We start from the raw sequence: 14,110 nt of genomic DNA on the forward strand, positions 1-14,110 counted from the left end.
AATAAGTCCAAATTCAGTCGTGCATCAAAGTAAATCTCATTGTTACTATAGTAACCATTTAGGCAGAGAACAGCCTTTGGAAAGGCTGAAGGAAACAGGAAATTAGAGCCACAATGCTCCTTATTAATAAAGGCTTAAACTAAAGGCAAGCTATTAGAATGAGCGGCTTTATAAATGGAGAGAGGGAGATATATAGGCAGATTTAGTAAATTGGAAATGTTACCACCTTAATGTGAGTAGTAGAGACTGACATTTTTTCGGGAATCCCACGGGTCACGGGATTCCCGTGGGATTCCCGTGGGATGGGAGTCAGTATTAGTAACGATCACGGGATTGGGACGGTACAGGATTAAACATTAACGGGAGCAGACGGGAGCGGGAGCAAACCAATAGTAACTTCCGCTCTGAGTTTTTCACCAGCGCTCAAAAACAACAAGAATGGGAGTGGTGCAGGAGCGGGAGTCATTCTGAATGGGAGCGGGATGGGAGTGGGAGTAATTTCACCAGGAGTGGGACGGGACAGGATTTAGATTTCTACTCTGGCCCGGGATCGGGACGGGACACCATTTTTTTCTGCGGGAGTGGGACGGGACAGGAGTGAAAATCCACTCCCGTGTCAGTCTCTAGTGAGTAGGACCCAGCTACTGTGAACAGAATTTTAAAAAGTCAATTTTTCCCTCCTTGGTTTAGATTCGAACTTAAATGCTTAAAGTAGTCAGTTGTGATTCTAAATGGAAATTGGTTGAAAAATCAGGGTTAGAAACTCAACTGTATTTCAGTGGCATTAGGACCCTGGAAATATACTAATCCTTTGTCTGTGTGGTTCTATCAGCTTTTTCTCTGTTGGTTCTTCATGAAACTTCTTCCAAGGGTTCGGAGAACACAGCCTTCCAGCTTTAGCCTTTTTTCATTAAATTTCCCCTCTTTGAATTGGTTTATTGATTAGTATTATTAGTATTCTAAAGGGTGAAATATACAAATATGCCAAGATCCTCAGCTACTAGGTGACTCATCCTTATTGCTGTGAAGTAGACGCGTATAGTTTATGAGCACATTAAACTTATCAGAAAAAAGTCTATCAATTTTAGTTTTTTAGTATATTGTCTACAAAGAATTAAGATTCAGCTAAACTCTAAATAATCATTGTTTAATACTACCCTCATTTTACCAAATATTTCTAATTCCAGTTGCATATTGACAATGACTTGTGCCATATAAGGAATTAAATTATCTCTCACTGCATCGAGAATTAAAACCCAATTAAGAAGCTTATATTGTTCCTATGTCCACAGATTTTCAGCAACAAACAACAAGAAAAATCACTCCTATTTTAATGATGTTAATGAAGTTTGAGGTGTTAAATCTTTTTATTGGATATTTTTCATAGTGTCCTGGGTAGTGAGGACTTTCTGCTGCTACGTTCACTCATAGTGGGACTATAGAGATGCTTCAAGACATCAAATCACAGCTAAACAATTATAATCCAAGTATACCAGAACAAGAGTTGTTTGAGTTTTAACAGGGAACTCAAGTGGTTTATTAACTAAAGTAATTTTAATAAGGAAATTAGTAATAGAAGTTGGCTGCAGTCTAAACTTCTCCAAAAAAGCCCAGAGGTTTATCAATTTTTTTCTAAATGTATTTGATGTTCCGTTGCAACCTGTTGGACTCAAAATCTTACATGCTCCTCAAAAGTTGGAATATCTTTAATTAAACAGAGAAAGCAGCATGCCAGCCGGACAAATAAAAATAAAAAAATGTTTTAATATAAAGCTCAGTTTTATGAAAAGAAACTTATGCTGAGCTAGACTTTTAAATACATCGTTTAAGATAAAGGTATGGTGAATTTCCACACGTATTTTTTTTATTTATTTTTTTGTTAAGAAAAAATCATTTTCTATTATTTCAACAAACATGTATGATTATAGTTAACATAACCTTTATGTTGGGAATAGCACATTCAGCAGAGATTTACAGACAACCTTTCCTTTCTTTATTACCTCTCAGTGGTTTCCAAAGCCAGCCCCAACACTAACCTATCCAGTTCTGTTTGCATTGTTAGACTTTCTCCCCGTGGAAGATGTTTAAACCATCTCCTTAGAAAGGCATCCAAAAATTATTTCCTCATGCAAATGTGGAGGAAGCGACTCCTGAAGAGCCAAGCACACTGTTAATTGTTAAAAACTTGTTGACAGAACTTTTTAGTGAAATGTATGAATTAAAAAGTAATGCAACATAATTCCTAAATCTCAATCTTTTAATAAATGCGAAGATCATTAATAAAACTGAACTCTGAATAAAAACAGTTTTACTCAGCTGTGCAAATTATTTACTACTAAATTACTCTTTGATGAAGGCAACAGCAATTAAGTTCATCAAAGCTTTTTTTCAATAACAACCAAAGTTTAGCTTTCTTAAACTTATTTTTGAATAAAAGAGCCGAAATCTCTTGTCGAGGGAGACGCTACACTTATAGTCCTTTTTGTTTAGGATATCTTCCCTATTACCTCTCTTTATTAAAGAGTTATTTCCCTTCATTAAAACTGTTTCTAGGCTGTTATGTCTCCATGGTTTCTCCTTTATGCTGGTCAATTATTTGGGCTCTCTGGTCTTTTCTAGGCAGAGAATGGAGCTTTTGGGAGCTCTAAGAAATACTTCCAGGAAATGCATGCTTTGGTAGGGATTAAACCTAAAATATACCAGACACTGGCACTATAGCACTGGACCTGCACACCCTTGATGTGGTGCATATAGCAGATATTATGCCAAGTCCCAATGATTGGTAAGGAAAATCAGTCTTTTGGTCTATTTGTAAAAGGGCTAAACAAAAAAAATGTCAAAACAAGGTGTGAAACTATAAAAGAAAACAGCAACAGTGACAAAACTAACACTGGTGGGGTCTAATATAGTATAGTAAGAATAAGTCTAACTTATTAACAAAAATGCAAACCAAGCTCTTACTTCATGTCATTCTTTGACTTAAATAAGCATTTGAAACAGCCAACCAGATACCCAAAAGGCTAACAAATAAAATCATACAAAACAGACGGAACAAGAAAAGTGATAGAAGTAAAAAAAAATGACAATGAAAGTAATTCAAAAAGCCTTAAGTTTAGATTTAAGCTTGAGCTGGGTCCACGGTACAGGTGCTGTTACTAAGAAAGCCTTTTCACCCCAAAGTTCATATTTAGTTTTTGGGACAACTACCTCTACTACTCACACAGAAATAATAAATAAATCAGAAATGAAAGTTGGGACAAGACTATTATAATGAAAAATAAAAGTTCAAAATCAATCCAAAAATTGACAAGCGGGCACTAGACGGAGGCTAAACAGGGGTGACATGCTCGCGGCTTCAGTTGTGCAGGGACTGAAAGACCCCTGGAAAGGGATTGGAAATCCTTGACTTCCAAAGTACTTCCAACATGAGACCAAAGGGAAATTTTTATAAACCTTGGCAAGTCAACAAAACAAATAAAGTGTACATTCAATTAAAATACCTGCTTAGTTCAAATAACTGCTTCAATATAAAGGAAGGTGGGGCAAAATCTTTTTAGTTTTCAAATATCTTTTAAGGGTTGTGTTTCTTTTGGTTTCAAAATGAACCAATTTTTTTTATCATCCTATAGTAAGTAGAAATATTTTTCCCTCCAAACAGCATCAATCTGATGTTTATGAAGAGATTTGTCAACTTTTTTGTTTTTTTTCTCTTTGTGTAATTCACTGACTGAGCCAAACCTTTGTTTCCCAAATGAATTAGTTCTACGCTTGATAATTTCTGACCCTCTGTGCAGCCTGCAAAGTTTGTGCCCAGACCTTTGGGTGGGAAGACAAAGGTTTGGTTTGAGGCTGACCTTGTCCTTAACTTTGTGACTGACCATTGTTCTCAGGCAAGGGACCGGAGACCCTGTATGCTGGGCAAAAGCTCAATGATAATGAATGGCATACAGTGCGTGTGGTGCGTCGGGGCAAAACCTACAAGCTAACGGTTGACGATGATGTAGCAGAAGGTACTTAATCCTGCATCAACTGGAAATGTTCTCAGTGTTGCTTTCTCAGTGTATTTTCACCATGCTGGGGTGTGTTAGCTATGAAACATTCCTCTAATACTGTTAATGTAATTTTTTTCCTTAAATCAGCCCTTTTGTGTTAGTGTCAGACAGAGTTCTCTTTTCTTTTCGTTTTGTTTGTCTTTCTTTTCAACCCATCCCCTGCACCCTCCCCGTCTGCAGGACAAATGGTGGGCGATCACACGCGGCTGGAGTTCCACAACGTCGAAACAGGAATTATGACTGAGCGTCGCTTCGTTTCCACCATCCCATCCAGCTTCATTGGTCACCTCCAGAGCCTCAGGTACATTTTACTCTCATTGCTGCATTCATGTAGGTTTTTATATTAAGGATTACAAACATCTACATTTAGATTTTCATTAAATAAGACCTTGATTTGTATTAGGCAGGTTAAAACCCTTGTTAATTCATTTGATATGGTATGCACCTGCATTTTATCAATATAAAATCATCAAAATGTACATTTCTCTCAGGAATCAGATTCAAAAAGTGACTCTAGAGGTCTACTAAACAAAGAAAAAACAGTTTCTTAGAAAATTTGTTTCTATACCCATAAAAAACAAAAAAATCATGGGGAAGACTGCTCACAGTATATAGTTAATGAACCCCCCTAAAAATGCAACACTGCAAATTATTTGGTTCTTTCCAGGATAAAAAAAAAAAAAAAAAAAAAAAAAAAACTATATCTTAAATCAAAAAATCTTGTCAAGTAAAATCATCTTGCTACATGAACAGATAATTTCTCTTGGTTTACGTAGATTTGTGCTGGGATTTTGTTACTTTTTCTTGGTTTTAGACACCTCTTTTTTGCTGTGTAATCTAAAAAAATGTAATGCTTAGGCAGCTGGCTGTTCAAAAAGTTAAGTGGAAGGCAAAAATGAGTGAGAAATTTGTGCAAAGTATAAGTAATAATACTTTTTCTCCACAGAGGCTTTGAGGCATGAGTTGTTTACTGAGGCTTGGGTCACTTAAACAATCCATGCACACAAACCTACCAGGAGCATGGACTACAATTGTTATACCACTTTTGAACCAGAGATAATATTCCTTAGTTAGTTAAAAAATGAATGTATTAATTTGGAAAGTAAGGGTCCAGTTTCTGAAGGAAGAAGGTTTGACTTTCACTCTAAGGTTTCCAGTCACTGATTAATTGGGAAAACTCTGACGTCTGTAGGCTTTGGTTCTCTAGATTTGAGACTGATCCCATTCATGTCACGACACAATAATGCAGTAAATCTTGCAAAATAATTCCTAGTTAAGTATTTAGTGAATCAGAATCACTTTACGTGTGACCCAGCCTGGAGCTTGAGCTCCGTTTGCACGAAGCCGGCTTTCAGTACATCCCATCCAAGACAAGACAAAGCCCCGCCATGACACATGGTGGGGACAGTGTCAGAGGCCTTGCTGCATTTATTTAGAGCCACTTACATTACATCAGATAAAAAAGAGAAAACGATTACAATGGTTTAGAGGAGGAAAAAAAAAAAAATTTACAAATTTTTGTAAAATTTAGTCTGAGATGGTAAAAAAAAAGAAACCTCAGCAAAAAAGACGCATCACAGATTAAAAGAACAGAAATCTTGTGCATAGGTGTACAATGAATGTACACGATTCACAATGGCCTACTGTGACTTTTCTGTATTAAACTTTTCATTTTTTATTTAACTGGTGCAATGTTAAGTTCTAAAGAGAAATTATTTTATGTTTACATTTGCTGTGAGCCATAATCAACCAAACAAACACAAATAATTGGTTAGAATATAGCACTTTATCTAAATAATAGCATACATATTTAGCGAAATAATTGGATTGTGTCGAAATGAATAAAATAGTGTTTTAATAAATGGGGATTTAAACGATTCGTTTTTTTGTGCTATGAAGTAATATTTTTTTTTAAAATACTTTAAACTATTCTACTTTTTTTTTCTCCTCATTATCTCACTTGGATGAATTAAAAGATGGTGTCCATGTCGTAGCTTGATTACTTTTTCTTCTCTTGTGAGATTGTTCCTATTTGTGATCAGCTCAAAAGTTGCAGTGAATAAATATAACCTAAACATCAAGTGCAAATAAAGCTGGATGTCTGCTGAATGCTGAAGCCTTAAACTTTTTATGGAAAAAAGCTAATATATATATATATGTCCAACAGCACACAAGTTGTTTTAAGTAAAAACCATGCACGGGGTGGGGAGTGTTGGCTTAGTGGGTTAGAGCTGCGTGGTTGTGCTCTGAGAAGGTTGTGAGTACCCAGATCAATCCCCAGCCTGCACTTTGAGTCCCTGAGCAAGACCTTTAACCCCACACTGCTCCCTGGGAGCCACACAATGGCAGCCCACTGTTCCCCAAGGGGATGGGTTAATACAGAGGTGAAATTCACCAGTGTGAGAATAAAGTTCAATTATTGTATTATTTTTATTATTTAAAAATGTCGGGGTTGTTTTAACCAATCTAATGTTCTGACATTATGAACCAGCTGTTCACAAATAGTCCAGATTCCACAATGGCAGTAAAAGTGCGTGTTTTTCATACTAGAAATAAATGCCAACTTCAACATTCTGTAATTCACTCTCATTATGGGGGACAGCGTAAAAAAAAAAACATGAGGCAAACATTACCAAATATTCATAAATAAACTTAAATAAACATGTAAAAGTAACCTGACAAAATATCCAACCCATTGGTACTGTCTGAAGGGAGCAGAAAGATATGAATGCTTCCTAAACACATCTTTACAGCACCTCACGACATTCTAATCAGAAAATATTGAGTCAGGTATTGCTATTTTTTTTCTATTTTAGAAGTGGAAATTGAAATAAAATTCAATTAATATGTATCTATTTGATCTACTTAAGTGACAAGAGAGCCTTCCTGTCTTTAGGTTTTTAAGATTTTATTTACATCTCTGAGGTGAAATGTATGTACAAATCGGTACCCTTTATATGTTTTGGTAGATAAAAAAAAATCAACAAATACAATTTCTAAATAACTCAAAACAAAATTGAAAATAATAAGATATATATTCAGTTAATCAGAATATAACTGCATATAGAAAATTATTATTATTATTATTTTTAGTGGCTCACTATATGAAAAAGAACACAGAAACATTACAAACAGACTGGTGTTTTTAAGACTTTATTTCTGTTAATTAGAAAAGTTATCTGCTAATAGCAAACAAAAAAAGACCTTTTACAATTAGAACGTAAGACGAGATCAATAAATACTATTTTAAAACAGTAAAGAAGGTATCTGATTTAAGGTTATTTTCAGAATTAAATCTTTCATCTGATAAACAGCCTATTCTCATTAATTAATCTGCACATATATTGAGCTAATTTCCTGTAAGGTTCCTTTTAAGCAGCAATGGCTTTTTTTGTAATCTAGACCATCTTAATTAGTAGTTTCCATGATTTCTCTGCTTTTTTTCAAGTTGTAAAGCAGAAGATAAACAGTGTTCAAAAGTCTCATAACAAGAAACAAAAATCCAGCAAAGAGCTGACAGAGAACCTGAGAGATTTATAATCATAATTACTGTAGTTAATCATCTTATGAATGCTGCTTTCAGATCATAGCTCCAAAAGACTATTCATTTGAAACAGCCAATAGCTGATTTGTAGACAGAGTAAGGCTTAATAAAAAAAAAACTAGCATTTGTTTGAAACATGGTTGCCTTATTTATTAGTAAAGAAGAAGTCAAAAAAAATCTTTAGAAATCTGGGGAACTCCTAATCAAGAACTTTTTAGTGGCAATGTTGTCAGTGTGGTTCTTTGGTAGAAGATATTAGTCCTATTAGTCTATGTTCTATTGTTGCCATACAACCTTGATATTTTTATGCTGTGAAGGACATTTAATTGAGGTAAAATTATTCATTGCATGTTTTTTTTTTCCTTCCTTCAGATTTAATGGCATGCTGTACATTGACTTGTGCAAGAATGGCGACATTGATTACTGTGAGCTCAATGCTCGCTTCGGAGTTCGCTCCATAATAGCCGACCCGATTACCTTCAAGACAAAAAGCAGCTACCTGAGCTTAGCTACCCTGCAGGCCTACACATCCATGCATCTCTTCTTCCAGTTCAAGACCATCTCCCCTGATGGCTTCATTCTCTTCAACTCTGGCGATGGGAATGACTTTATTGCTGTAGAATTGGTAAAAGGGTAAGTGACTTTTTTAAAGCGTATCTTTTTTTATTATTTTGCCTGGCAAATATATGTCTAAACAGTTTCAAAGCAAATGTCTGTGGCCTGTTTTAGTCGATATAGCCTAGATGTATAACTCTCAAAGCAAAGTTTGGATTTTATCAGATCTCTTTGAAACTGAACACATTTTCCCTTTGCAGATACATCCACTATGTTTTTGATCTTGGAAACGGGCCCAACCTCATTAAGGGCAAAAGTGAAAGGTCACTAAATGACAATCAGTGGCATAATGTGGCTATCACCCGAGACAACAGCAACACCCACACCCTGAAAGTAGATGCCACAGCCACAAGTCAGACCATCAATGGAGCCAAGAACCTTGACCTGAAAGGTAGGCCGATAATATGACATTTCTCCTGATTTCATCTTTCTTTGCACCTAATGTTCATTCAGATGAGCACTGCTTCAATCCAAATCTCTTATTTTTCTTTTCCATCAACTGTTTGAGTTTTGCATTGTGTTTTCTTTCATCCTGTAGCTGCATTTCAAAGGTTTATAAATAAAATATTGCAAAAGGACATAATTAAGACTGTAGAAATGCAAACCTCTATTCTATATCCAACCATATACTCAAACAAATGAAGCCAAACAGTACTTTTTTATGATATATTTTTTTTAACAAGCCAAACCTGCACTGTTTCTTCCTCAGGTGATCTGTTCATCGCAGGGCTGGGTCCAGGCATGTACGGAAACCTACCCAAACTGGTGGCTTCCAGAGATGGCTTTCAGGGTTGCTTGGCTTCAATCGATCTAAACGGTCGCCTGCCGGACCTCCTTAATGACGCCTTATTCCGCAGCGGCCAGATAGAGCGCGGATGTGAAGGTACACCGTCGCTCAGGTCTCAGCCTGATTTAGACTCCTACAGCACAAGGTTCAACTCCAGCTCCAGGAGTCCTTTCTTCCTGCTCAATGCAAACAGTAGCTCCTCAGCTCTGCATCCATACAGGAGTAACTCCATCCTACTAACTGTGCTCATTGCCTCATTTACTCACTGCTAGATTCATACCAAACATCCAATGCTTCCTCATCTCCACCACATTATTGGCCACATTGGCCATTCATCATGTGTACCATCACAGCCGCTATGAGAGCAGTTTTGCCAGTTCAGTCCTTCAAACTTCTTACTGGTGCTGGTTTTTTTTTGTCTTTTATTTAAGATTTGTTATATTCACCTTGATGTAAATGATAATTCTTAATCAATACAAAAAAATCCACTCTCCTCCTTATGTATTGGATTGATATTTATATTGAATGGTCTAAACACAGACACACGTTAACCAACACAAGTATTTTTCTAACATATTAATCCCTGCCTATTTGGTTTGCAAATCTTGTTCCCCTGCAAAGACATATTGATTTAGAGGGCCTAATATAGTTTTTGAAAGAATAGATGCTCGATTTCTCTCTCAAAATATGTTCTCATCCTTAACTGGTTGCAAAATTAACTTTGATAACAATTGTTTCCTGCCTTTATGGTTTTTTTTCTACCTGCAGCCTAGCTTTATTTCAGCTTAAATATGTATTTGCTGAGTGCTAATTTGAACATCAATGCTTTTTAAAAAACAATCTGCTGTGATTGGTTAGCTTTATTGGCCTAAACGATCACCTACTTCAATTGATGTCAAGAGTTGATTAAAACTTGAATAAATCACACTTTCATTAATAATGAAAAAAAAATGTTTCACAAATTCTGGATACAAAGTAGCAAAAAACTTATTTATTTTTAGATTTTGCACATGATACAAGAATGAATCTTATATATATATATATATATATATATATATATATATATATATATATATATATATAATTTTTTAGGCTCTAGTGGCCTTTGTTTTTATTATTCTTGAAAGTAGGTAGACAGGACTAGGATTAGAGAAATGGGGAAGACAAGCGGTAAAGGTAAACAGGCTGAGACCTGGACCTGTGACAGCCAAGTTAAGGACCAAAACCTCTGTACATTGGCGTGCTTAACCCCTACACCACCGCCACACCCCAGGGAATGATTCTCTTTTAATTAAACGCCTTAACATTTTTACAGGAAAGTATGTGTTTACCATAATATGACTGATAACAAAAAAACATCCATCCATCATCCATCTTTGCCCACTTAGTCTTATCAGGGTCGCGATGGGGGCGGTGCCTGTTTCCAGCAGTCTACAGGTGAGAAGCCTGGTACACCCTGGACAGGTCGCCTGTCTTTTGCTGATAACAAACATTATTTAAGTTATCTATCAGCAAAATAGATCATGTAAACATACACTTGGTCACTCTGCACTTTTCTCTGAATTAAAATTAAATTTAGAGCCGATAAAGAAAAGCTTCATCAGAGAAAAATGAAAGGTTAGAATGGAATTCAGTTTTCCTAGAAAAATCTGTAGGGTCTCAACTACTGTGGTTATGAAATGTCCACATAATGGGTGATATTAGGAGAACATTTGTAAGTCAAATTGTGACATGCTAATGGACTCAGGCCAAAGATGAATGATAGCTAAAAGTAAATCCAAAGTCCAATAGTTTAACAGTCTGCGTTCCCATTTAATATTTTTTTACAGCTGTTTTTCCTAGCAGGTGCTGCTTGGGATTAAGTAAATGCATATTTCTAGAGGTTTAATATGTAATTTGGAATCTTCAATGTTTGATTTCAGTTGTGCAGTTTTAGCTGGGGCCATGTGCTAGGATTGCAGTCCAACCCATTGTTCTCAAAGGAAAACTTGCCAAAAGTTTGAATGTTTTGTGCAGCTTCCTGCTTTATCCATGCCTTCAATGTAACTCTGCTCCATGAAAACATTTTGCACAGGCTAAGAAATGTCACTGTGAGTAAAAATGTTTTCATCCTTCAGAGCTTTTCTTTTCTTCTTGTTGTTTTTGTCATCCTCTGAAGGTCCTAGGCCATCCTCCATAAACTCTTCCTGTTTGCATGGAAGGTTTTTTTTTTTTTTTCTTACACCTGCCATCAGTTGGACATTAAGTACTCTGAATGTTACATTATTTAACATTACCTCAGAGCTCTATGAATGTGTTTGTTGCTTTAAAAAAAACAAGGTTTACTGTTCTGTGTGATGTTATATATTTTATTGTATTCACTGTGGAAAAGTGATGGTTTATTGGTTTATTATTAATAAAATCTCATCGATCACAGCTTGGTGTCCATCTCATTTTAATGTGTGCTTTATGTTTTTTTTTTTATGTTGGCACTCTCATTCTGTTTAACCTTGTTTTTTTCTGTTCTTCATTTCAAGTTTCCATTAAATGAAGCTGGTCTGTTGTTCTCTGGCATCTACAGTATCAAAGCCTGCAGTTGAAGGTTATAGCTCCCAGATGCAACACCACTTTGTTTCATTCACTAGATGGCGCTGCTGTGCCACTGGTAAACACTGAGCCCCTTATATGAAACTCCCTTATATGATTCAGATCAGCCACAGAAAATAAAGGGATTTTAAACAAGAAAGTCCTTCTATATTGGCATTATTATTATTGTTATTATTTTAAATCCAAATCAGAATCCTTTTGAGACAGACTGGAACAAGGTAAGTGTTCACATTTTACTTCATATGCAACTGGGAAGGATTATGGACAAAAACACTTTAAGATTTTGTGTGGTATCTAATTTAAAAATAAATAAAAACTTTAAAACTCAGGAAAAAACATGAAACTAAACTGTATTTTTAAATCACTTCAGAGATAATATAAACATTTATTATTATTTTTGTATCAGTTCAATTGCCGTTAAATAAAACAGACAATAAATGTTTTAAATGAGGAGGAAGGAGTGAACCAGATATGTGAAGCTATTAATTTTTTTGTTCATCTATGCTTCAAATCACACCCAGCTGAAATCCTAATGGGGCCATGACAAAGCCCCTCTTGCTTTATCCCCAGCCCACCAAAAATGACCACACCCACCCATTTGCCTAAAACCCCATGCTAAAATATTTTTTAACTAGCTAACAAAGATGTTAAGAAAAAAAAAAAAAAAGAAATTTGTTGGAGTTTAGCCATTTGTCAACCATTAGACACAATATTGCAGTGCTTTCATGGTGAGCAACACAAGGGGGCGCTGCTCCATTGTGGGACATAATAGTAAGAGACAGGAAAGTAGTCTGGGGAGCATGCACTTTACATTTAGGATAGAGAATACTGGAATGGAAATGCTGGGAATTGCTTGGAACCATATCATATGTACTTGCAGTTCTAGTTGATGTTTTAGTGCTAATGACAACCCTTTTGAACAAAAAATTGCATTCCTCTTATCAAAAATCCCCATTGCTCCCACCTGATGATATGGATCATGACTGAAAGTAAAATTTGCCTGATGCAATATCCAGGATGAGCTTCCTTTGGATGGTGGTTGGAATTGGAGTGGAGCTGGTGCTCCTCAACAAGGAGGGAACTCATGTGGTACCCCCTGAACCTTACTTTTAAAAGTTAAAATAAAAGATCAGACCAGGGGCATTGCACACCCAGAGCTCTAGAGGTGCTATATATCGTTATTCGTTGTAGAACATTTTTAGATCCCACCTAAGGAACTAGAGTTAATGGCTGAGTAGAAAATTTTTGGGTCAACCCTCTTGGGAGAATGTGTGTATTTATTTTTTTGTTTGTTTTAGCAATGTCTAGAAAATTAGCTGCATATCAAAAACTGCTCACAAAATTCATTTTGGTTTTTGAGTGTAATAGTTTACGTGACATATTTGAAAAATAGCTGACTTAAAGTTAAATTATTTCTAAATGTAAGGCTTTTCAGATTTTTCCATCTAATGCCAACATCCTTGCTTTGTCACCTGTTATCTTGATTGTAGAGTTTTACAAAATACAAAACAATGATATTTTACATATTATTATTCTATACCTGTGTTGCTGCATAAAATCCAGGACCTTCACATAGCTCATAAAGAGGTTTGTCAATAAGGACAGTGTATTACAGAATATGGATAAAAACAGAAAAATTGCAAGATTTTGTTGCATTAAACAAATCTATATAGCCTTAGAAGCTAATAGATTTTTGCATGACGGTAAGTAAACACACAGGATGCCTTATGGACACATCATAAAACATTAAATAACTTTATAGAATTTCAATAGGATTAAAAATTGAGGGCAACTGGGTACTGCATGTTTAATATATGTCTTAGGTTTGCATTAATAAATTCAGCTGTTAACAGAGTTTTTCAATACAAAGCCCTGTGCTACACAAACAGGATGTTATCCAGAAGTGGTGAAGAACAGATGATCGTAGTCTGTAATACTTCTACGCATTTGATGATTCTTGTTAAACACAAGGTTTGTCTGTGTGCTTGGTGGGTTTTGTTGAACTACCACAGGTCCCAGTACAACTTGTCAGGAGGACTCCTGTGCCAACATGGGGATCTGCATCCAGCAGTGGGAGAACTACACCTGCGACTGTTCCATGACGTCCTACACTGGGACACAGTGCAATGACCGTGAGTCCATTCATTCATCCTCGCATGTCAAATATTGCACCAATCAACTCTCGTATTAAAACATTGGTAATGCAATGAATTATCCAGCAGGAGAATATGTTATAGATCACACCATGCCTTTTTTAAGACTAACAAATTCACCTAACAAAGATATGAAGAAATACTGCCTTTAGCACTTTGGGGTATTCATTTGTTATAAAATAAAGTTGTTTTCTCTCAATCCCAAAGAAAAAGACTTGCCTACTAAGCAAAGCTGCATCTTCCTACCTGGGTGTCGCTAATTTCATGATGTCACTGTATCACTCCACTTCTGAAGGCTGAACACAGAGCTAGACCTCTTGAAATAGGTTTTTCATTACATCAGATATTAGCTAAAAAAAGTTGCTGTGACAAG

General features: G+C 35.9%; 1 protein-coding gene across 1 annotated transcript in view; it reads left to right on the plus strand.

Moving 5' to 3' along the window:
• The window catches only part of LOC119787055 (neurexin-3a-like), a 155,563-nt gene that overhangs the window by 91,493 nt on the left and 49,960 nt on the right, over nucleotides 1-14,110 (plus strand). Inside the window, 6 exon segments of the mRNA XM_038290677.1 lie at nucleotides 3,891-4,010; nucleotides 4,233-4,353; nucleotides 7,969-8,229; nucleotides 8,412-8,602; nucleotides 8,921-9,094; nucleotides 13,597-13,716. Coding sequence (XP_038146605.1) covers nucleotides 3,891-4,010; nucleotides 4,233-4,353; nucleotides 7,969-8,229; nucleotides 8,412-8,602; nucleotides 8,921-9,094; nucleotides 13,597-13,716 — 987 coding nt within the window.

The sequence above is a fragment of the Cyprinodon tularosa genome, unplaced genomic scaffold (assembly GCF_016077235.1).
Source record: "Cyprinodon tularosa strain WSP-4 unplaced genomic scaffold, ASM1607723v1 ctg286, whole genome shotgun sequence".
NCBI classification, from domain to species: Eukaryota; Metazoa; Chordata; class Actinopteri; order Cyprinodontiformes; family Cyprinodontidae; genus Cyprinodon; species Cyprinodon tularosa.